The sequence below is a fragment of the Chelonia mydas genome, chromosome 14 (genome assembly GCF_015237465.2).
Source record: "Chelonia mydas isolate rCheMyd1 chromosome 14, rCheMyd1.pri.v2, whole genome shotgun sequence".
NCBI classification, from domain to species: Eukaryota; Metazoa; Chordata; order Testudines; family Cheloniidae; genus Chelonia; species Chelonia mydas.
Window position 1 is genome coordinate 12,663,988 of NC_051254.2, and position 25,297 is coordinate 12,689,284.

The following is a 25,297-nucleotide window of genomic DNA, read 5'->3' on the forward strand; positions in this document are numbered from 1 at the left end:
AATTACTTTTATAATAAAGTAAACTACTATATATTCTTCTTAATAAAAGTTAAGCTAGGATTTTCAAAAAGGCCTGAGGGAGTTAGCTACCCACTTCCTTTGAATTTGTGAGCTTTAGGGGACTAACTCTGGCTTCTTTGAAAATCCTAACCTTGATGCTCAGTGTCTAACCACAGTATTGAATATTTTATTTGTTTTTTGTCAGAAATTCATTGAATTTGAAGATTCTCAAGAACAAGAAAAAAAGGACTTACAGACCCGAGTGGAATCATTAGAATCACAAACACGACAGCTTGAACTGAAAGCAAAAAATTATGCTGATCAAAGTAAGTAGAAATGGCTTATTGTGCTGTAACTGCACTCTGATTACATTATGACTTCAGAATGTTAATTTTCACTCTAATTTAGCCTACAATAGTGATACATGACAAATCTTTTTCTGATGCCTGGTCTACCACTCTTGACACACGCACTTAAACTGGCTTTAAATAAAAAGAAAAGGAGTACTTGTGGCACCTTAGAGACTAACAAATTTATTTGAGCATAAGTTTTCGTGAGCTACAGCTCAGAAATGAGCTGTAGCTCACGAAAGCTTATGCTCAAATAAATTTGTTAGTCTCTAAGGTGCCACAAGTACTCCTTTTCTTTTTGTGAATACAGACTAACACGGCTGCTACTCTGAAACCTAGCTTTAAATGTTCCACCTGTAACTAGGACAGAAGTTTAGATGCTAACACATTTTGTTCTGATGATTCCTTTATCCTCCTACTCTCTGACACAACACTACCTTCATTTTCCATAACTCTTTTCAGGTCAGGGTATAAGTCCTAAGCTATTGCTATACTAGAGAGCTTACAGTGATGTAGCTGCATCGGTGCAGCTACGTCACTGTAAGCTCTCTGGTGTAGCCGTTCTAAGCTAACGGGAGAGTGCTCTCCCATCAACTTAATCCATCCCCAGTTAGCGGGATCAGCGAAGCTGATGGGCGAAGCTCTCCCCCTGACATAGCGCTGTCCACACCAGCGCTTAGGTTGGTGTAATTTGTCATTTGGTGGTGGGTTATTCACACCCCTTGCGACGTAAGTTATACCGACCTAAGGGGTAGTGTTGACATAGCCTTAGTGTGCAAAAAGCTTTACGCAGTCCAGTCTATAAATTGATCTTGATTACTGACTCCTTCCACTTTGCTGCTTTTAAGAGGACTCTTAGACCCCCCGCGGTAGTGTAGACGAGCCCTATCTAAGATACACAACTTCAGCTACGTACTTGGATCTATTTACCGTGGTGTCTTCACTGCAGAAAGTCGACAACTGATGCTCTCCCATTGGCTTGGCTTGCGCTTCTCATTCTGGTGGAGTACCGGAGTCGACGGGAGACTGCTCATCAGTCGATAGAGTAGATGCGATAAATCAACATATAGATGCGATAAATTGACCCACTGCCCGCCAATCTGGTGGGTAGTGTAGACAAGCCCTTAATGTGTGAGGCATGTGTAAATAACCAAATTTTTTTTTGCAGGGGTTGGTGACCAAACTGAACAATAAAGGTTTTTGTTTTGTATTGATGTGAAGTGAAATGAAATACTTCAGAATTTTTTGACACAAGTCAAAAATTCATGTTTCATTTGACCTAAAATGAAACATTTTGATTTTGTTTTCAGTTTTTATACTTTTCATAATTTTTTAATAAACTTGAAGTAAAATTTGAAATGAAGTCATAACATTTTGTTTAGAAAATATCAGTCAAACATGCTGACTTTTTTGGACTGAAACAATTGGTTGGATTGGTTGACCTAAATTTTCAATTTTTGGCAAAAAAGTTTAATCTGAAAAATTTCCCCCATCTTTGCTCTTTATTGGAATCTCTTGCTTCAACCTTGCTTCTTTGAGAACGTCAGTTGTCTGCTGAGAGATCATTTCCACTCTCCCGGGCTCTAGCTATGAAGACCTTTCAGGGTGTGTTTGGTGCTGGGCCCTAGCCTGTGGCCTGCTGAAAGATTAGAATAAATTCTTGACTGACCTCCTTCAGAGCCCAGGGCAAAAGATTATGTATGATAACAGGACCCAAGATGATTACATTAGAGGAGAAAATACCTTAAGTACAAAAGACCGAAACTTAGGAATGTAAGAGAAACTCACTGAAATCCCAAACAGGAGATGAATGAGACTCCATATTTTTTCTAGAGCAATGTCTCATTTTATTCCTTAATGTGGCAGTCTTGGTGGCTTTCATTTAGCCTAGAGAAGTATTGGACCTCTCTTATTAACACCACTTTCCCGTTCACGTTCATCATAAAATGACCATCTGTAATTCCTCACTTCCATTTCCAATTACTACTCCTAATCCTCCCTAGTTTACTTTTCTCCTCTTGTCTCGGCTTGAGCAGGAATCTCTTGTAAGGAATGACAGGCTGCTCTTTGGAAGTTGTTGGCATTTTAGGTGTGGCCATCTACCTTTTAGAGTTTGGGAAATCAGCCAGAACAGACCTCAGTAGGTTGGCAATAAGTGCAGATGCCCTAATGGTATCTATTTTTCTTCTTGTCCAGTTTGCTGGACCAGGCATGAACAGAAAATATTTTTATTACCACCATTATAAACCTTGAATTCTGGTATTTTTCCAGTCTGATAATCAAAGTAATGCTTTTGGGGAGGGTGTTCTGTATTTCTGCAGCATCCAGAAGGGCAAATGTGGTGTGTCCATAGCTTCTACAAGATTCAGTATCATAAATGTGTTAGTCATTGATAAAAAAGGGTCTGCTGGAACATTTGGAGCTGCTTAGACCATTGTCTTTCCAGGAAACAGCTATTTCAACCTCTTGTTTTTCTTAAAATGTAATATTTTGGGTTATTTTAAAGAAGCCTCAATTGCATGAAGATAAACAAATTGAAATATACTTTTTAAAATTGTATGGCATTTGCGAGTAGTTGCTGAAGTACTGAATGCAGACTTTATTTAGTCACTTGACTAACTTTCAGATATACATTCTTCCAATACAGGTCCACTAATGAAGCATCCTCCTTAGTCTAGTTTATTCTGCTGGAGGCAGAGATGTTTTGTTCTACGCTAGTTTACTCTATTATGTAAAATTACCTTAAAACACAGATTTAACTTCATTGTTGGAGTAGGAGAATAGCTGTTTGTTGTGCTAAAGTCAGTAATGTGGGAATAAGTTTACTTCTAAGTGAAATGTCATCTGAGGCTTTAGAAGTGAGAGTATCTTCACCTCTAATCCTGATTAGCCTGTTTTATAATGAGAAAAGAGGAATTGCTCAATTACTTTTCTGTCCTAAGTGCGGGATCTAGTATTTACAGAAAACTAGTTTTTAAATAGAACTCTTTCACTTTAGAGGGATACTTTCTGGTAATTTAGCCCCAAAATTCACACTTACACATTTTTCACAACCTACTAATAGAAATGTCTTCCTGAAAACTTGAAAAAATTAATTTAAATATATTTTGGCTTATGTTTTTGCTGCATTATTTCCAACACAAAGAGATGTGGACTACATGAAAATGAAAATAAATTAATTTCACTTTGATTGTTTTAGCTAACTGAAGTGCAGAAGGTTTTAAAAAAAAAACAAAAAACACTCCCTACAAATCATAAGTTGAAGATGAAGGATCTACAGTATTTGGTACTAGATTGATTTTAATTGATTTGTGTTTTGTCTAGACTACTGTTAAATGTCCCAAGATTGTTTTAATCTAGTGGTGTTCATAGCATAGGTATAGAAATGTTCTACAAACTCGTTAATGTGAATATTCTTTTAATGTTAACTTTTCAAAATCAAGATGTGCAATGCTTTAGAATTTGCTTAGACTGATGAAAAATGTTACATTAAAGACTTAAAAAAGGTAGTGATAGATATAGTTCCTAATGCTGGGCTACAACGCAACCTTGCCAGTCCAGATGCTATGTTACTTGGCAGGAGTTCTCAATTTCCACCCTTTTAAGCAGGATGCTACTTATTAAAACACACTTTTTGTGCCATCTCCTTCCTGTCTCCTTTTGTTCCTTCTCCTCAGCCAGCTTTCTTTCTTTCATGGTGGATGATTTCTCTGTAATACTAATGAGTAATGTGTAGCTGTCTTCTCTTCATGAGTAATGTGTAGCTCTCTTTTCCTCCTCTCTCACATAAAAAATTTTACTCACAGGAAGAATGTTGCTTTTTTAGTGGCATGCATGCATCTACAGCAAGGGTAGAGATTGAAGAGCTAGGTTGTGTTGTGCTCTGAAGTATGTAAAAGGAGGGCGATACAGATCATCTTAACACCAGTATTCAATTTAAGAAAAACAGTTGTGGTGTTTCCAGTTTTGCTATAGTGTAATCTTTGATTAGACAAAGACCCTGCTCCTCGGTGGATTAGAATATTATGGGCGGATCTTTGCAGAGTACCTTTTGCAGGAGTACATGCCTCAGGTATGATATGTTCAAACAGAGACTTCTATAGGAATTGTCAAAGTAAACTCAGTGTCACAGACCCTGGGTAGGCTGCCCCCACTGAGACCCTCTTCCAGTCCCCTGAGTGGATCTCTTTAAAATGCTAAGCCCATGCTTCCACTTCTCTGCAGTGAGATCCTACAATCCAGCCACTCACCCAGTGGTTGAAATCTGGAGACCCATTTGGAAACAACCTTGACTAATACAGCAGGTCAGATGAGGGCTTGTCCCGGCAAGGGTTTCCTCTTGGGAACCTGTGACAGCATACATTTGTAGGGAGACAGAAACAGCTTTTTGAAAAGAAAGTAGGATTTATTTTGCCCAAAAGGTTTGCAACAGAGGAGTGAATTTAAAATAGCAGACCTACAGTCATATTTCCTTACCTAGGTTTAACCTTTCTATCCAAAGCTGGGGTGAGTTTGGCTTATTCTCCATCTCTTAATTGGGAGAAAGAGCATTCATGGCTTTTAGCCTTCTCCTCCTGTCTCCAAATGTCTGACACATTCTGGTCAGCCTCTCTTAGCTCATTCAAAACCCATCTTTCTTTTCTACTTTCTTTGAGGGGTTAGGTCTCCTTTTGGATATGTCTGCACTGCAGTAAGAGGTCTGACTGTCACATGTGTAGGCATACTTGAGGTAGCTTTGATCTAGCTAGCTTGAATATTAAAGCGGTGGAACTGTAGCAGCACAGGGTGTATGTATTAGCCTGCCAGAGCATTTTTTTTCGGATATCCTCTGTCAGAAGCTGCAGCTGTGTATAGCTGAAGAGGCTCACCTCAGGACTCTAACTCCTCCCCTGTTACCATCTGTCTAAAAAATGTGGTAGTCTAGCATTTAGACTGGTAGATCACTCCATTTATGCCTTTTTGTGCAGTTACATGAGGAAATTGTTGCCTTAATGGAGAAAGCTAGCTTCATGTCTGGCCTCTGCTTAATGCTAAATTACAGCCTGTTAAAGTTGTGTCGCAGGTCCACAGCACCTTTTAAAATCAGGCCACTTCACTAATCTTTATACAACACTGGATTTCTTTAGTCAGTAGTCGTGGCACACTCAGGAATGGTGGTTTAAATTTAGTTCTACTTTTGCCTCTTATAGCACTGATTCAGTTTTTGTTGTCTAAATTGAGTGCTCCATGTTTCACCTTTAAGGCAAGAAATATGAGGGGTTTGGAAGTGATCTGCCAAACTAATACTATTAATGTGTGTTTAAAATTTTTAACCTTAAAATAACATACAAAAATTGAATTAAAGACTGAACATCTAACTTCAGTCTGAGTACCTGGATTTCTAAAAAGCCCTCAAACATTAATATATTTTTAAAAAATGGACTTGCTTACATTTACTATGGAATGTCTTTTTAAATCAAGATGCATTTGTTACATGTTCACAGTACATAACACCATAGAATGCCACATTTTTATACTGTTTAGTCTCTGCTATAATCAGTTTATGTATGGTTGCTTTACTACATTTAATGTGAAGACTTCTGATGTTTGTTGGGATTTGGCATCTCTAATGCAGTAGGCACATTAAGGCTATTGGAGGCAGTGCAGGCTTGGCATTCTGTTTCAGTGCCATTTCTGATAGATCAGAATAGTTACTATCTAAAACAGTTATTAGTTTTCTATTTGTTGAATATGAATAAGTTAATTCATGTTGCTTGGAAAAAGGCTTGTTCTAGAAGCAGAATTTAGTACTGGTAAGTGTTTTTTGAGAGAGAATTGCATTTTGCTTTTAGAACAGCAGTCATCAGAAACATAGAATTCAAGGATTAGAAACTTGACTAGCAAACCTTTCTAAAATTTTTGAAGTATACATCTTGCTAGAAATACTGGGTTTTTGAGTACTTTTGAGTGCTTAAATAGAGCACCAATCAAACTTTAATGAGTTTTTCATCTGCTACATCAGTGGCCAACTTGGCATGGAGAATTTGAAAACAAGACTGCAAACATTTCACAGATGATTAATCAAAAGTGAGTGTAAAAGAGGAATGGGACAAAAAATTCAGTTGATGCCTGACAAATAACATATGACAGGTGGATTGCAAAAAATGATTTGAGAGGTTGGCATTGTGAAAATCGTACTGGTATACACATCATTCTGAACTCTTCTCATTTCATAAGGTAGTCTAATTATACTGTTAGTGTCATCTCTCCCATTTTAGCTGAGAGACCTATTTAGATGTCTGTCCTGTGGTACCAAAGTATGGGGCACAGTGTCCCCTTTCAATTCCCTGGATACTGCTACCTGCTTCTTTTTTGGCTACATTCCTTTTCTCTCTTCTCCTGCTTCCCTCAACCTTCTGTGCATTTAAAGGGGCTTATCGTGTGGCAAGATTTGGTAACACTTCATTACTTATTGGATGATGTTGTGATAGCATTGCTAAAGGACATGGAGTGAACATTTGAGACAGGAAGGAAACTGATGAGACCTGACTTTGCCTTGTTCATCTTCACAAAGAGCCCAAGGTGGCAACGCTATTTGACCTGAGTATACTTAAGATATAATATTTTTACTGTTATTGGCCCTTAATATCAGTGGGCATTGGCTGATTTTGGAAGCTTGATTTGTGAGTGTCTCCTGTAGTGTGTATGGTATAATAATTTTTAAAAGGTTAAATGCGTGTTGAAATTTTAGCTGCAAATCTTAATGGTGGCTGAGAACAGGTCTGAAAACATGGACTCCTTAGTTTCTATTCCAGCATTTAATTCCTTCCATAGTTTGGGCAAGTTACTTCAGGTTTGATTAAGATCTACAGAGTAACCATATAAAAGGGGAATCATGGATTCTGTACTTATTTCTGTGACTTCTACAATCAAATTACATAAAAAATGTACATTAATAGCATTAAGATTGCAAAGGTTGCAAAGTCAAGCAGTCAAAAAATAGGAAATGCCAGAATTAAGGTTGTTCACTTGTGCATGTGTATTTAATTAAATGGTCATATAGTATGCTTTCCGTAGGATCCCTGCCTCATCCAGTGCATACTTCAAATGGTTAGTCATATAATTATCATGTGTGGCCCCATGTTTTATTTACCACATACCATCCAAATACTGCAATGAATACAGGGGTTTTTTTAGGTTCCTCATGGGCTTTTTCTACTGAGCTCATCACTATAGTATCTGAGTGCTTTACAGATATTAAGTAAATTATTTTCACAACACTCCTGCGAGATGTATGGTTGTGGTGATATTCCCATTCTGCAGCAGAGGAATTGAGAAACAAAGAAACCAAGGTAAACTGTCATAAGAGACACTAATTTTGGATGCCCAGCTTGAGAAACTTGGAACTTTAATTTTTTTTTTAAGAGTACTTAGCATTTTGTCAGCACTTCTCATGTTCAAGATGCAGCTCCCATCAACTTTGGCTACGTTGTGATCCTCAGCTCTTCTTCAAATCGGGTCCATCAAGTTGTATATATGGAAATTGAGAAACGTCATTTGGTTTGATTTAATATGCCCACCATCACGTAGCAACTCTGTGGAAGAGCAGGGATAGAATTCAGTTCTCTAGGATTCATTTAATTGCCTTAACCACAACAATATCCTTTCCTTTCCTGTAGTTATCAGCCTTATTTACGATACGCCTTCTGCTGCAAATAAGGCAGAGGATATATAGGCAACCGACTTATTTACTCCACAACTCTGATTCATTTTCCTGAGCACCATCCATCCTGTGCACCAAATGAAGCAGAGTCCTGGATAAGGTGACCAGATGTCCTGTTTTTAAAGGGACAGTCCCGGTTTTTGGGACTTTTTCTTATATAGGTGCCTATTACCCTGCACTCCCTGTCCTGTTTTTTCACAGTTGCTATCTGGTCACCCTAGTCTTGGAGACAATAGAATGTGGTCATATAACTAAAGACTGTATCATAACACACATGCACTAGGGGGCCTTCTTAAAGTTTCAAAAGGAATCTGAATTTTAGCACATTATAACTTCTGAACACTTGAATTTGTAGTCTTAATGCTCTTAACATAAAAAAAAAACCATGCAGAACCATATTGACTTCCTCGTGGATTGGAAGAGGAACCACAGCACAGATGACTACAGTTTCATCCAGTGGAGTAACTGGTAGCAATACTAAGGGCTTGTCTACGCTACTGCACGGGGTCAATCTAAGATAAGCAACTTCAGCTACGTGAATAGCCATAGCTGAAGTCGTCGTACTTAAATCTACTTACTGTGGTGTCTTCACTGCAGTAAGTCGACAGCTGATGCTCTCCTGTCGACTCTGCTTACGCTTCTCATTCTGGTGGAGTACCGGAGTCGACGGGAGAGCGCTCGGTGGTCGATTTATCGCGTCTCTACTAGACCCAATAAATCCGCCCCCGCTGGATTGATTGCTGCCAGCCAATCCTGGGGGGAAGTGTAGACAAGCCCTCAGTCACTATCTATGTAGACTAGCCACTAGAGGAGGCTGAGACATATCTTTTGCCAGTGTGTTTCACAGTTTGCTTGATAGCAGAGGAATGTTGAGACTTGGGAATTCTTGGTTCTCTTGTATTATATGGGCGAGTCCACTCTAGTGTTTAAAGACTCTTGTGTCCCTACCTTCTTATGTTCCATTCTCCCTGCTCCTTTCCATCCCTGCACCTGTTCCCTCTAGCCTTTCCGTCCCTCTGCTTCTCACTGCTATGTATTCCTACTTCTTTCTACTTTCTGGACACCACCAGGGAGCATTGGGAGCATAGGAGACAGTCTCTCCGCTCTCAGTTCTGGGTCCACAGTACCTTGTGGCTGTAGAGAGAAATGACAGGTAAAATAGTGCTCAGCCCTTTCAGGACTGCTCTGGAGCATGTTCAGTGCAGATGGAATCTTCTGAGATTTTTACATTTAGCCTCTAGCAAATACAGATTCATAGATACTAAGGTCAGAAGGGACCATTATGATCATCTAGTCTGACCTCCTGCACAACGCAGGCCACAGAATTTCACCCACCCTCTCCTGCAAAAAACCTCTCATCTATGTCTGAGCTACTGAAGTCCTCAAATCGTGGTTTAAAGACTTCAAGGAGCAGAGGATCCTCCAGCAAGTGATCCGTGCCCCATGCTAAAGAGGAAGGTGAAAAACCTCCAGGACCTCTTCCAATCTGCCCTGGAGGAAAATTCCTTCCCGACTCCAAATATGGCAATCAGCTAAACCCTGAGCATATGGGCAAGATTCACCAGCCAGATACTACAGAAAATTTTTTCCTGGGTAACTCAGATCCCACCCCATCTAACATCCCATCACAGGCCATTAGGCCTATTTACCATGAATATTTAATTACCAAAACCATGTTATCCCATCATACCATCTCCTCCATAAAACTTACCGAGTTTAATCTTCAAGCCAGATAGATCTTTTGCCCCCATTGCCTCCCTTGGAAAGCTATTCCAAAACTTCACTCCTCTGATGGTTAGAAACCTTTGTCTAATTTCAAGTCTAAACTTCCTGGTGGCCAGTTTATATCCATTTGTTCTTGTGTCCCCATTGGTACTGAGCTTAAATAATTCCTCTCCCTCTCCGGTATTAATCCCTCTGAGATATTTATAGAGAGCAATCATATCTCCCCTCAACCTTCTTTTAGTTAGGCTAAACAAGCCAAGCTCCTTAAGTCTCCTTTCATAAGACAAGTTTTCCATTCCTCGGATCATCCTAGTAGCCCTTCTCTGTACCTGTTCCAGTTTGAATTCATCCTTTTTAAACATGGGAGACCAGAACTGCTCACAGTATTCCAGGTGAGGCCTCACCAGTGCCTTGTATAACGGTACTAAAACCTCCTTATCCCTACTGGAAATACCTCTCCAGATGCATCCCAAGACCGCATTAGCTTTTTTCACAGCCATATCACATTGGCGGCTCATAGTCATCCTATGATCAACCAATACTCCAAGGTCCTTCTCCTCCTCTGTTACTTCTAATTGATGTGTCCCCAGCTTATAACTAAAATTCTTTTTATTAATCCCTAAATGCATGACCTTACACTTCTCACTATTAAATTTCATCCTATTACTATTACTCCAGTTTACGAGGTCATGGGGATCCTCCTGTATGATATCCCTGTCCTTCTCTAAATTGGCAATACCTCCCAGCTTTGTATCATCCGCAGACTTTATTAGCACACTCCCACTTTTTGTGCCGAGGTCAGTAATAAAAAGATTCAATAAGATTGGTCCCAAAACCGATCCTTGAGGAACTCCACTGGTAACCTCCCTCCAGCCTGACAGTTCACCTTTCAGTATGACCTGTTGTAGTCTCCCCTTTAACCAATTCCTTATCCACCTTTCAATTTTCATATTGATCCCCATCTTTTCCAATTTAACTAATAATTCCCCATGTGGCATGGTATCAAACGCCTTACTGAAATCTAGGTAAATTAGATCCACTGCGTCTAAAAAATCTGTTACTTTCTCAAAGAAGGAGATCAGGTTGGTTTGGCACGATCTACCTTTTGTAAAACCATGTTGTATTTTGTCCCATTTACCATTGACCTCAATGTCCTTAACGTTACTTTCTCCTTCAGAATTTTTTCCAAGACCTTGCATACTACAGATGTCAAACTAACAGGCCTATAGTTATCCGGATCACTTTTTTTCCCTTTCTTAAAAATTGGAACTATGTTAGCAATTCTCCAATCATATGGTACAACCCCAATCATACGGTACAACCCCAAAGCACTGTTGCGGGAGTGCTTTGAAGTGCGAGTGTAGTCACGTGCGGGTGCTGGGGGAGAGCTCTCCCAGCGCTCCTGGTAATCCACCTCCACAAGGGGATTTTTCACCCCCCTGAGCCACCAAGTTAGTGCGCTATAAAATGTAAGTGTAGCCAAGCCCTAAATGAGTATAAGGCCTAGTCTACACCTAAACTTAGATTGACCTTGCTGCATCGCTCAGGGATTTGAAAAATTTGAGACCGTGTATGACATAGCTAGGTTGACTAAACCACACTGGAGATGCAGGTAGGTTGATGGAAGAATTCTTCTATCAACCTAGCTACTGCCTCTCAAAAGGGTGGATTTACTACAGTGACAGAAACGCCCCTTCTGTCACTGTAGTAAATGTGTACTACAGCTCTGCAGTGGCATAGCTGTAGCACTTGTAGTTTAGACATACCTCAGGGCTGGTCTTCACTCGGGGAGATCAGTGCTGCTGCAATGGATGCAGCAGGGATCGATTTAGGGGGTCTAGTGAAGACCCACTAGCTCGATAGCAGAGTGTTCTCCAGTCAACCCCGATACTCCGGGTCTTGGAGAAGAGTAAGGGAAGTTGACCAGAGAGCATCTCCTGTCGGTGCAGTGCAGTGAAGACACTGGGGTAAGTCGACCTAAGCTATGTCAACTCCAGCTACGTTGTTTCACATAGCTGGAGTAGCGTAACTTATGTTGACTTACCCTGGTAAGTGAAGACAAGCCCTCAGTGACCATACACAGTTGGACTAGTTTAATTAAATCAGTATAAAATCAGATCATTATGTTTGGCCTGCACTTAAGGGTTAGGTCAATACAGCTACATTGGTCAGGGGTGTGGGGAAAAAAACCACATGTTTGACTAATACATGCCAACCTAACTCCCAGTGTAGACACAGCTGTATTGACAGAAGAATGCTTCTGTTGATGTAGCTACCATCATTAGGGGAGGTGATGTTCCAGTACTGACGGAAAAACACCTTAGTCAGTGTAGGCTGTCTACACTATGAGGTTATGCTATTATAACCAAGCAACATAGCTATGCTGGTATAGTCTGCATAGAATAGGGATACCCTAAGACATATTGGTACAGCTTTGTGTGTACACCAGGCCTAAGTACAATAATGTTCTAAATACAAGAAAATAATTCCAAACAAAATAATGTACAAATTCATGATTGTTCACTGGGGGAGGAAATCTTATGGTTTATGTATCTTCATCGTTGTTAATTTTCAAAACCGATGAAGGTGGCAATCGCCTAAAACTGTATTGCTACTTCCTATTTAAAAGGAACAGAGCAGTCTGTTAGCAAGTTTTCTACTGTCAAAAATACTGATGCTTGGCACTTATTGCTCGTATCTCAACTCAGCTGCTCTGTATTCACATGCTCTCATTTGCAAGTCTCTGGTTCTTCTCAAAACTTTGCCCAAGGCTTCATTTACTGACCTTTGAGGGATTCATGTATATGTTAGTATGAGCATAGGAATATAATTCAAGAAGCCATTTAGCCCCTGACTACTGTATTTCTGATTTATTTAGGAAGGTTATATTTAGATAAAGGTGCACCATAATTGTTACTAGGTCTTGCAGCATTTGGGAAGATTCTTTAGATTCATTAAGATGTCAACTTGAAACTAAGTGTTTTAGCCTGGAATTGCCTTCACACTCTTGATTACATAGCAATTTTTCTTGGATGTGATACGGTTTCATTCATTTAGTGGTAACTCTTTGAAGACTACGTTATGACTTTCTGTGAGATCAGGTACCTCTTCTATGCTAAACTTTACTCTGACATGTATCCCCAGTGTCAACTTAAGCTTTGGGATAGGAGTATTGCACAGTGCAGAAATAATATAATCCCCCTCTTCAGTAATGTTTGACTGCAGATTTTTTTTTTGAGTTACATAAGCCCATTAACACATTGAAAATTGTTTTTTTCAAATGTCCTTGCCTTTTCTTTGTACTTTGTGGTTTTGAATATCAGAATGCCTCCTTAATCATTCTTCTTGTTTCTGAAACCTCTTCCCTGTTGTGGGAATGTTCCCATGGGACTGAATGTAAATCTGGCCCTAATAATTATGTCTACTGCAGAAATTACTTATAGCCGTCTCTGAAATCCTCTGTAAAGCCCAAATCGTGTTATGTTTTCTTTGACAATTGAGCCACCCTAGATATCTGTTACTGTTTTGAGATGGTAGATTCTGTCTAATCTAAGTTATCCACCATTAACTGTCTTGTACGCTTTCATCATACTAGAAGCACAATTTGTAGAATTAATTCATTTTATCCATTGTTTTAACTATAACTCTGCAGTTTAGCTCTTGTGCATAAGATCTTGGCCTGATCTTAGAGGCTTACTCTCAGAAAAACTACAAATCATACTTGCTTAAGTGGTATTTCCAGTGATAAATTTTCATATTTAAACTCTAATTTTGAGGCTTCCTGGATCTCCAGTAAATGACTAAATACTGGACTGTTAGGCAATAAAACTGTTCCCTAATTGTTCATAACACTTACATCAATAGGACTGCATATAGTATATCGCGGAATTAAAAGCTCTTGCTTTTTGTACTGGAAGACTTTCTACAGCTAACACTTAATGTGAATTTAAGAGCCTAGATTTTGTGGGGTACAATATCCTATTAGAATGTAAGTATTCATAAACCCTAAGTGCTGCTGCTTTAGAACACTAACCTCATGAAGCAAATATCACATTGCCTAGTTTTGTAGAAAATTGATTAAACCCCATTGTGCAACAAAATAACTACAAAACACTTGGGTCGTCAGAACATTCTTGTTGAGCACTAACTTTAAAAAAAAAAAAAAAGTGTAACTAAGTTGCGGTCTAGAATTGCAGCAATAGAAGCTGAAGTCTTATTTGCAATATATTGGGGCACAGACAGTTACAGGGCAGTTTTCTCCCTGCCTGTCATATCCATTGGTTTGACCGTGTAACTTCCCCTGGAGGAATCAACCCATAGTGCAGTGAGGTATTTGGTGCAATGCCATTCAACTCTTGAACTCTTGCAAGTCTGGTACTGGTGGACCTAGCTGGAATGGCTTTGTGGTTTGACACCCCCCCCCCCCCGCCCCGTCTCCTAGGAATGAATGAAAACCACCTACTAATTTCACATAAATTGCAAAACTGGACATCAGATGGTCAAACTCTGGGTATTACTCACTTGAAGTTGAGCAAGGCATTCAACCTCTATTAAAAATTATTTATATAGCACCAGAAAAGGATGAGGATCCAGCTGACACTGTCTAATAGCATAACTTCTTTATCAACTTAAAATGTTTTCTAGAAAAACCTTGTTATTGGTTTCAGTATCAATCCTTTATTTGACTTACTGCACTCCACTGATTGTTCCTCTGTATTCTGTGAAAATCGAGAGCCCACTAGATGGAGCAGAACTACAGTTAGAGAACTCGTCATAGGAGTCAGTCACATTACAGAACTGGAGACACAAATGTAGTAGAAAATAACGTAATGGATCAATGTGCTTTAAACTCTATGCATGTGAAACCTATTAATGAAACTGACTAAGAGTGGGGGGGAAAAGGTTTAAAGTTAACCAGTATTAGTCATAAACATTACTTGACCAACATCACCACTGACGTATTTCTCAGGGGAAAGTTAACAATAAAAGGTTTAGCTACTGCCCAGGCCTGATAAGGTACAGATTTGTTAAGGATCTCTTGTTTGTTAAATTTTAGACTGCCTTCTAAATTTTGCTTATCAAATAAACTTCAGTTGCTGTAGCTGAGTTACTTACAGCAAAGGGTGTGTAAGATTTTAAATGTCTTTCTGGATTTTATGTTCTGGCTTGTCATTGGTGGTAACTTTGCTTCTTTTATAAAGTTAATCTGCTGAAGTTTTAGCATCACTGTTCTCCTGGTATTGAGCTCTTTTAGAAACAGCAACATTGTGTATCCTGATTCTGTTCTTCACTCTGTTTCTCTCCCCCCCCCCCGCCCCCCCCCCCCCCCCCATTAGTTATATCCCTGCTTCTGCACCACTACCTTGTCCTTTTTTCACCCTGTAGTCACTGTCAGGATGCTCCATTACTTTTGGAGGTAGGTTGGCTAAACAGTGTGGTAGATTCAAGCTGTTCTGGCACAAATTGTCTTCGCATGTGTCTTTATAGTGTAGCTCAGCAGGGCTTCACTTCTTGGGCGTGGGGGTGATCCTAGAGTGCCACTGTTATATAAACGTTAAATGAAAATAACATGGATTTTAGATGACCGCTTATTTAAAAAATTTCACTGTTTGTCAAGTTTAAGGATTTTCAGTGATAGTTTCTACTCGATCAAATTGGGAAGTTAGTGGGACTTAAAGCAACCGTAGTGGACACATTAAAGTCCAAAGGTAATGGATGTCAGTTCATTTTATGGAATTCTGCAGGCAAGAAACTGAATATATGCATATTGCTATTTACTCGGGAACAAGTATTTCTGTAATCTTGGAAGTCTTGTTGTCAATGTAAAAACTTTAACTACAGTGTAGAGCAAGTATTAAATGTGAACTATTTGAAGGTGTTTAAACTCTTGCCAAGGAACTGAGGTTACTACTTGTCTTAAACAGTATGTTTTACCTCCAGATTCTGTCTAGCTTTCTTACTGCTTCGTAGTTAAACGCTTGCGTTGAATCAATTTAGTTTTTCCCTGCCAAGGTTGGGGTGGTCAGCCTATCAAGTAGTCACTAAAGAACATGTGTGTTCTGTATCTTTTAAAGTTGGTGTGAGACATGCTGTTAGGGAATCAGTTGAAGGAAGATTGTCCAAGGAGAACCTTTCAGAATGGGCTTAAGTGGCATGCAAGTAAGGCCCACCAATAAATGGGACCTCTTTGCCCTGCCTGCACAGCAGGAACTGAAAATTCCTCTTGAGGAGGCATCTGATCAGTTGGATTTGGCTTTCTAGCAGGTTTGTTTCTCTTTCTCCCCCTTAGGCTAATCAGCAGTTTGAGGCAGAGGACAACAAACAGATGGAGGGTGTTCCAAACTTGGCAAAAGCCATCAAACTTGGGAGGTAAGCTCTGATTTTTGAATAGGCAGGGCAGGCAGCTTTTATTGCCTAATTGTTCATACTTGTTCTCAGGACGGAGGCGGAAGTTCCAAATGCTTCACCTCATTTTCCCGTAATACTTAATTTCCTGTTTTGAGGCTTGCTTGGTTCAGTTTGAGATGAACTGGATAAGTTAAATCAAGGAGGCATAGGTTTTCATATGGAGTACTAGTATTTCAGATCTTTGGATACTGTTTGACTGTGTGCTGTATATCAGATTGCAGATGGGCCTTGAGCATATATTAAAGTGAACATTTTTGTTCATGGAAGCTTTGTTTTTCCAATGGAATCTGTTTTCTTTTCAATCTAGAGTTCTGATTTTTAGAATATTTACAACTTGGTTTACATACTATATTCAAAGCTGACTAATATTGGTATAGATGCAGAACTTCATTGAGGATTTAGAGCTCTGTATAAAATTGAAATGTCCAAAAAAAATTTTAAAAATTACTTCCTTAAATTGATGGATGCAGATTCTTCTACCATTCAAGATAGTATTTTTCAATGTGTAAAACACTGTTTAAATGAGCTAGATACGGTGTTATTTAGTAGGTGTGTATTATACCTGGGAAGATGGACCTTTTAGAATCTACTCTGCAATATTGAAAAATCAATATTGAAGTTGTAATGTGCTATGATAAATTGGGCTACAATGAATTTGGAGGGCATTCAATTCACTTCACTAATTCTAATTTTTTCTGAAATTGAGATTCTCAGATCTTGCATATCACCAAACTAGACTTCAATCTGTGCAGAATATTAAACAATAGAAGTAATTGAAGTAAACGACTATTTCCTTGTGGTTAGATACTCTTGATAGCTGACACCAAGTTTAGTACAGATAAGTCTGATGAAAGTTGCTCAATTCTTGATGCTCTTGGCTGTCTTAAATGGCAGCAGATAATGATCTTGCCAACTCAACTTTTTAAAATACATGTGAATGTAATTATATATAAGGCTAACTGTTAAACCTCTCCATTCATCTGAATAGTTATATTTGGCTAGTAGGAAAATTGAGAGTGGATTTGTTTTCAGCAATTTAAGTATTTATTTCAATGAAAGGACCAAAACAAGTTGTTTTTAATCTCTGCTTGAACTTTTCTGTAGGCTTCTTTGACCCCACCATCCTTGTGGTGGTATCTTTTTAAAATATTTTTCTAGCCAGAAATAGGGGTCTGAGACATTGGAGTGCAAAAGGAACTTTTTCAATTGCTTTACGATCATTTCTTTAATATAATCTCAAATGTCTTCACTTTTGTTTTAAACCCCTTCCATGTGAAGCTCCAGGTTGTCCCAAATGGCATTATAGTTAGCCTACCCCAACAGTGCTTTGCTCCACTTACAGTGGCTGTGAAGTAGCGTAGACTAAAATGGATGTTACCTGGACGATTTCAGACTTCTACTCTGCTCCATGTGCAAGCTGAGCAAAATGAGGCAACCTTCAGACTTAAATTTGTTGCCCTGGTGGTATTCTTGCCAGTCTAAAGGGCTTTGTGTACTGCCATCTAGCCTGTTGCTGTGGTAATGTCCTGTTTCTCTTAGGATTAGGAGACACATTTGTAAACCCATATTAATTGCTAACCTTTTATGTTTCTTTTTTGGATCAGATTCTGATACCCTTACTCAGTATCTTAGAGTTTTATACTGTTGCTTATCAGTGTTGTATCTGAGCATCGTCTGTGTAAAATTTGATAGTAAGAGTGAAGTTCCTAATGGATTGCATGAAGTGCCTGATTCTCCCTTTTTAAGTAAAATATCTTGGGGTTGGGAGTGTTTTGGGTTTTGTTTTGCTTCATTGGCTTTTTATGGGGTTGTTGGTTTGTGGAGGGTGAGTCATGTCTGAGTAGAAGGGATTGTTCGTTTTGAGTGTCATTCAGAAGATGTTGCAGTGTTGGCTAAAGATCGACAGGCTCCTTTCCCTATTCGACGGTTTGCCCATTTTCTCCCCATGGCAAGGCCTGTGTGCTCCCATTCTCCCACCTGCCAGGGGCTGTGTGCACACCCTAATATGTCCCCTCTTCCCCCCCCCCCCCCCATTTTTTTCTGTTTGGGTGATTAGTCATTCAGGACATCAACATGTTAAACTTCATTGGGAGGATGGACTGAAATGAGGTGGGAGTATTGTTATGCTGGAATGTTGTGCAGTGTTTTTGATCTATAGAAAACTGCAGAGGTGCTTGAGGCTATGATGAAAAGCTGGCAGGGACTTCAGGTGTCTCATTTTTTCCTCTTCTGGTTTCCAGTTTTCCCCAACAATCAATAAGGTTTTGGCCACTGATGCATAGAACTTTCCATGAAATTCTGTAAATGATCAGATGTGGCATTCAAAAGTTATTGCATTACAGACAGAAAAATGCCATCAAGTTGAGTGCAAGGCTGTAACAAGCTTGACCAGCTAAGCCTGGGATGAAATGCATGAGCAAGAGACTAGGCATTCAGTTGAAGGCATCTTGCTGAGGAAAGAACTCCAGAGATTAGACTAAACCAGAATTAGACATTTCAGTCACATTGCAGGTCCTTCCTCTAATAAAATGTTCACAAATAGAATGGTTATGAAAGAAATCTGTGTGGGTGTGCATCCTGGGTCTTCAGTGCTTGCATCTAGTGAATCTGTCACCCATAGCTTGAATTATGGAGCTGCCATTCTTGTTAAAATAGGCCCAATGAAGGAGGCAAATAGCCTAATTTGGAGTAGAGCTAGGATACCATCAGTGATCTTAAACTATTAACCACAGTAAATTGTAGAAAGCAGATTTTACTGCTGATTTCATTTAGGTAGGCTGTAGACTGCTGTGATCAAAATGAAGTGTTGGGAATTAGTCTCTCATGGTTTACTGTAAAGTGATAGTCTATAGTCATTTAAATGTGGTGTGTGTTTAGGTCACCTCTGGTGAATTCTGGAAGATCATTATGAGCCAGTACTAGTTAAGACATTAGTCAGAGGACTTAAACTTGTATCAGTGTGTGTTTTTGTGCTAATCGCCGTGTGTGACTGCAGTGAATATAATCTTCTACTCGCCAGCACTGAGAAGCAAAATTTCAAACCCAAGCCATGATTAGGTTAACATGATTAACATTATCTAGGTCCTGATGCTATTTCAGTATACTTGGAAACTGTTTCTAAGGAAGGGAACAGGTCTCCCAAAATATGAAGCCAATTAGCAATGCTGTTTGCACTTCCTGATTTCCAAACTGCTTGCTTGAACTGAGGCAGTTTTTGAGCACCTGAAAAATGTTATTGGCTATGAGGGCAAAAGGGAATGACCATAAGACCTTTCCTCTTAAAAGTCCTAAAGCTGATGATTTGACAAATGTGTCCTACGTATTAGTGACAGGAAAAACTAAGGTGAGCCAGTCTTGCTTGTTTTAAGTATTTCTACAGTATCTTTCTGTCTGACCAAGGCTTAGTTAACTTAGATTGTAAACTGATATGCTGTAGTCTAGCTATACTAGAAGATAATAGTCCAGACAGTCTGATAGAGTAGGCAAAAGTTGGTTTTTCAAATAAAATCTGTTTCTCTGGATACTTACCCAAAGCTTCCATGCACTTATCTTCTCTCCCTGAGTGTTCAGAATGGACATTGCCTCTGACTGACCAATTAGACTCTGCTTATCTGCTTTATTCTACAGTGCACTGATAATTTCTTTAGAAACGCACAAATAAGTATCTTGCATCCTATATCAAGCCTTTCAAAATTAATGTTCATGTATTTATTGCTATTATATGCCATTATGTGCATTAGATTTTTTTTACTGTATTGTAAGATTGGTTCATAGGGGTATATGTGTATGATACTTTTGAGCAGTTTGATATTTATAGCTAGAGTGCAAAGGGTCTTGTCAAATACCTTGATCATCTTAGAAGAGCAAGATGAGATTAGAGAGTAATGTTGATCTAAGGGCACAGACAATTACAGGTTATGGTTACACCTTTTGAATCTAGTTTTAAAATGTTCAGATTGAATAGTATCTATATATAAAGTACCTATATAAAGTATATCCTATGTGCAAATGTAGAAAATGTGGGGCACTAAAAAGGTGCATTGAGAAATATTGATGATAGGAGCATGCTGGCAATAGTAGAAATGCACAAATTGCGGAGAAAATATTGGCATAGGTCTTGTGATACTGTGGTGTTTGGCACTGAGTCTACAGCTGCAGACAGACTGGTAACTATATTATAAATCATCTTGAGGGGTTTAAACGGGGCAAGTGAAAGAAGAAAACCTCAGCTAAAAAATGTGGAGCACTTGCCTAAATCAAAAGAATACATAAGTGTATTACTCTCACACATTCCACAAACTGAAAGTTAGAGTTGACAAATTTGTAATGGCGGGGGGGGGGGGGAAGGGAAAAACAAGACTTTTAGGTAAGGCCTTCAATAAACTAATTGCAAAATAGGGCAAAGTAGACACAAAAATAAACAGAGAAGTGTTGTCATTAACAGCTTATATTGAAATGACATGATGAGCACTGCAGAAGGCCATGACTGACCATTTTGGTTGGAAAAAAGAATGTATAAGAACCTTCCTAACACTCTACTGAATATGAGAATTACATTTTTTGTTATGAAAGTTAGTGTGAGAATTCCAATTACAGTTGAGTTAGGAGCTGAAAGTGTTAAAACCAAGGGTAACCGTGGCTTTATCTACTGAGAGCTGCAGAAGATCCTGTACTGGTACTTTGTTCCTTTTCAGAATGGGACAGAAAACATACTTCTAGCCCATTTCTAAGTTGCGGGGAGCAGCTGATCAATTTGATATATCTTTGACATACCAATAGTATGCAGATTTAAAGTGCTCCTTTATTTAAAAAAAAAAAGGTAATTTGCACTTTGAAAGGTAGCCAGAAGGTTTTTAAATAAAACAAACAAACAAAAACCAACCAACCAACCAACATTTTAATTGAGAGCTAATTCTAACGTGGGCCTGGCTGTTCAGAATTCTACTTCTTACACTAAAAATGTCATGTAAAAAGAACACTGAGTTGTTAAACTATTTGGAAGCAAAGTGTGGTATAGGGAATACTGTAACATTGGAGATAACTTGGTCTAAGGCCAGGTCTACGCTACAGGCTTACATCGGTATAACTTAAGTCGCTCAGGGGTTTGAAAAACCTACCCCCGAGCGATGTAAGTTATACCAACTTAAGTGCCAGTGTGGACAGCACTATGTCAGTGGGGAAGAGACCTAGCTACCGCTGCTCGGGGAGGTGGAATAATTATGCCAAGGGGAGAGCTCTCTGTGATCAGCATAATGCATCTGCACTAGCAGTGCTATATCTGTACAGCTGGGTCCCAGTAGTAATTATGCTGTAGTCTAGCTCACTGTAGTGTCTTCACTAAAGTGCTACAGTGGTGCAGCTGTCGTGTATGTGAAGACAAGCCATAACCAAAAACCCTATTATCTTTAATCTTGTTAATTAAGATTTCACTGATGGCTAAAAATTTTCTAAGTTGTATTTTAATAAACTTGAGATTAGTTTCAGTACATATTTGTCTTCAAATGTAAGCGCTCAAAGAAAATGAAAAGATTAGTTTTGCATCTGCAGGATCATTACTTTAATATACAATGGAGCGCAAGGGTGACCTCTTAAAGAACGTCAGTTATGGCTTGTGGAATACAGTAAGTTATTGCCAAATTATTAATATGCTATGTTACAGTGATCTAAAATATCTGGTTAATATTTGCTCTGATTAAAACCATTTAAAACTCTTCAGTTGAGAAATATAGGTTTGATTTAGACCTGTGAGTTGGCTGCCTGTTTATGCAGAAGAAAAGCTTTCTAGATTCCAGGGCTAGAAGTTACCATTGTGATCATCTTGTGTGACTTCCTATTGGTAATGCCAACAGATCTAGGTTGCGGTTCTTGCATGACCTCTGAATGCAAGATTAACAGTATAGCATGTGATAGGGTCTCTGTCGCTTCCTACTTTCTCTTGTTATGCATGTGTGAAAAAATTTTCCTGGACAAATTTAAACAACTTTAACTGGAAATCTGATGATTTAATAGTCTATTAACTTGTCTGTGAAAAACGTGATTCAGCTCCATATGGCTATTTGCAACCTTTAGGGGAAGGAGTGTGTTTTCTTTAGCAATAGAAGGGGGAGTGAGAAAGATTTAACAAAGACAATAAGAGTTCAATTTGCTCAACTCCATTAAGTGGGTCTTGCCGCTTGATACCCATCAGTTGGAATACCCTGACCTCTGGAGTGACAGTTGTGGTCTGTGAAAATCAGACTTCAGGACATGAAATTCTGGACTTTCAGTAGCTGGTATGGAGTCTCCTTGGGTTAACCTTAATTTTTTTTTTTTTTTTTTCAGTTGGCAGACTTGAGGAGAGGGAGGCAGAACTGAAGAAAGAATACAATGCACTTCATTCAAGACATACAGAGGTAGGTGTCTAAGTACTCTTAATTCATTTTGATGTAAAAATACTTACACCATGTGCAAACTTAAGCTTCCTATGTATAGCAGTTAATGTCAAAGTGGAAAATGTTTAGCCATTCTAGCTTGCTAAACCGTGTACACAAAATTCTGTTAATGGATTTTGACATTTTTGTTGCCAACATCCATTGTACCCAGGCTCTGTTTGGCATTTAGTAGTTTTTATTTGCCATATATGTTTGAGTGTACATATGTTTTCCAAGTTACTTTCCTTGTACAAAACTGTCAATTATGTAAACAATTCTCTGATATTCAGGCCTTGTTGAAACATGAGCATCCTCGTAGTTCCCATACCCCAAAACAGTTTTTCAAAGCAAATGTAGAAAAATGCAAACAGATGAAAAAAAGGTAACTTAATCCCCTTATTTCTGGTGTTCTGACTGCTTTTTCCACAATGCCAGTGGTTCTACTTTCTTCCTTGAGTTCATTTACCCTAGGAAATCAACTTGGTGCTGACAACCATTGTCAGGAAAGAGTTTCCCTTCATTCTTTCTCTCAACTGTTAACAGTAACTGCTAGTTGAGATCAAACCAAACAATTGTTCTTAGCCTGGTCTGTTCTTGCAGTTGAAGAGTTATAAACCATGTGAAATGAGCCTGTTATTGAATGACTATTAGCAAAGGGAAAGGAGTACTTGTGGCACCTTAGAGACTAACCAATTTATTTGAGCATAAGCTTTCGTGAGCTACAGCTCACTTCATCAGATGGGTTCAGTGGAAAGGGTCATCTTCCTAGTGTAGGCAGGGATCCTAGCTGGCCCAGTGTTCATGTGTATGCGGGAATATTTCAGTCTAATAAAACTTTAATTTGAGTACCTTTTAATTAACTAAACTTGCTATGTTCTGGTATTGAGAGGATCTTTCTTGTTGGTCCTCTTATTTTCTGATTCCAGCCCTTTACTGCTCGTGTTCTTTCTTAGCTCTCCAGCAGTAGGTAATACTTGGTCTTTCAAAGTGAGAGCAATTCTGTTCTGGCCTCTTCAACTAAAAATAGTGTGCCTTGAAACATGACATTTGATTACCTGTAACATTAGCTTAGTTTTCATCAATATGAATGTGAGTTAGGAGTGTGAGGCATCACAATCCTGACAATGAGTAGCAGAAAGGGAAAGGAAGCTTCACAGGGACTGGAACCATAATGTTTATGGGGCTTTCAAACAGTACAAAACAAGGTGTCAACTGTATGTTTAAAAAAGTCCAAATTTTAAAAATAAAACTCGATGTTAGGATTCTAAAGATTTTACTGAATTTTTATTAACTTTAAAAGTTTAGGATAAAATTTTCAAAAGTACGTAAGGCCCATATTTTTAAGGGTATTTAGGTGCTGCAATGTTAACTGAAGATAGACTTGTAAGTTCCTAAATCCCTTTCGAAAATGAGATTTATGCTCCTAAATCAGTTGGAGATTGCAACACTGAGCATAGCAGTGCCTAAATACTTTTAAAATCTGGCCCTAAGTCTCATTTTCACAAATGATTTAGGCACTTAGCAGCCCAAGTTCCATTGATTTTCATTTAGAATTAAGCTCCTAGATGCCAGTCACTTTTGAAAATTTACCCTTAGTCTGTTATGTTCTGTAGCAGTTAATTAACCTGTTTTTTAACTTGGAAATTTGAGCCTACCGGTTGTGCACAAAGTTTTGAAGTATGTATGATGAAACACAGTATCCTTGAAACTGTATTTTCAGAAATCCATGTTTATTCTAAATATTTTTACACTATTGTAGTGTATAAATGTTAATTTTATATTGCTCTTGTTTATTATAGTAGGCTATATATGTATATAGACTTCCATAAAATTTTTCCCAAAGAAAAATATTTTGTTTAATGCTGAAAAATAACACTCCTAAAGTAGACTTAGTTAAAACTGTGAAACAGGAGAAACTGAAGGCACACTAAGGGGTAGGTAACTGCTTCTTCCACTAGTTTTAGTTTAGCAAAGCTTAGAGCATAATGGCTTGAGACCCTAAACTATAATAGTAGTTTGAATTTATATTTAACGTAAGGATCTCTGCTTTAAGAATCAGCCTCACAGTACTGAGGTAGACTTGACATACATTTAGTAGACAGGAAAACGTAGAGTGAGTACCCAGTCTTTTATTATACATTCAAAACCTCTTAGTTAAGTCATGAAGCTGACCCCCTCCCACCGCCCCCACAAAAAAAAAGCCAGGGGCGGGGGGGTGGGAAGAGAACCAGAAAAAAACAAACAGGAGGGAAAGAGCTGTACAGAGCAAAAATCAAGACAGGACTGAATGGCTTCTTTGTGGGGATGAGAAAGTAAAGGAAATAAGAGGCCTAACGGGGGGGAGAATAGGAGAGGTGACTTAAGACAGAGCACTGTGGTATCCCATGATGTGGGTTTTGAGAAGTTTTTGTAGCTTCTAAAGTTAAGGGTATGTGAGGAATGTGGAATTATGCCCAGAGGATAGTCAGTGGTACAAGATTAGTACCCACAAGTCTTAATTCCTCCTTTCCTATTGTTACAAGTAGGCCACACTATCCTTCTGAACAGATTGTGTAGACATCATTGCCTGTTCTTCTGGTTCTGAATAGAGTTGTCCCCCAGACAGAACCAGAACTTTGATATCTGTCCAGCTGTTGAATTTGAGTTGTAAATTTCTGAACAAATCGTTGGAAATGAACTTCACATCAAAACCAGTTAAAATT

General features: G+C 38.7%; 1 protein-coding gene across 14 annotated transcripts in view; it reads left to right on the top strand.

The window, feature by feature from the left end:
- The window catches only part of SPAG9 (sperm associated antigen 9), a 105,079-nt gene that overhangs the window by 9,202 nt on the left and 70,580 nt on the right, over positions 1-25,297 (top strand). For 13 of the 14 annotated variants that reach the window (XM_043527859.1, XM_043527863.1, XM_043527860.1 and 10 more), the window contains exons 2-3: positions 206-326; positions 22,507-22,577. In XM_043527859.1, the coding sequence (XP_043383794.1) occupies positions 206-326; positions 22,507-22,577 (192 nt within the window). Of the gene's footprint in view, positions 1-205; positions 327-16,066; positions 16,147-22,506; positions 22,578-25,297 lie in introns of those variants that run through there. The other variant, XM_043527871.1, reaches the window with a different exon arrangement.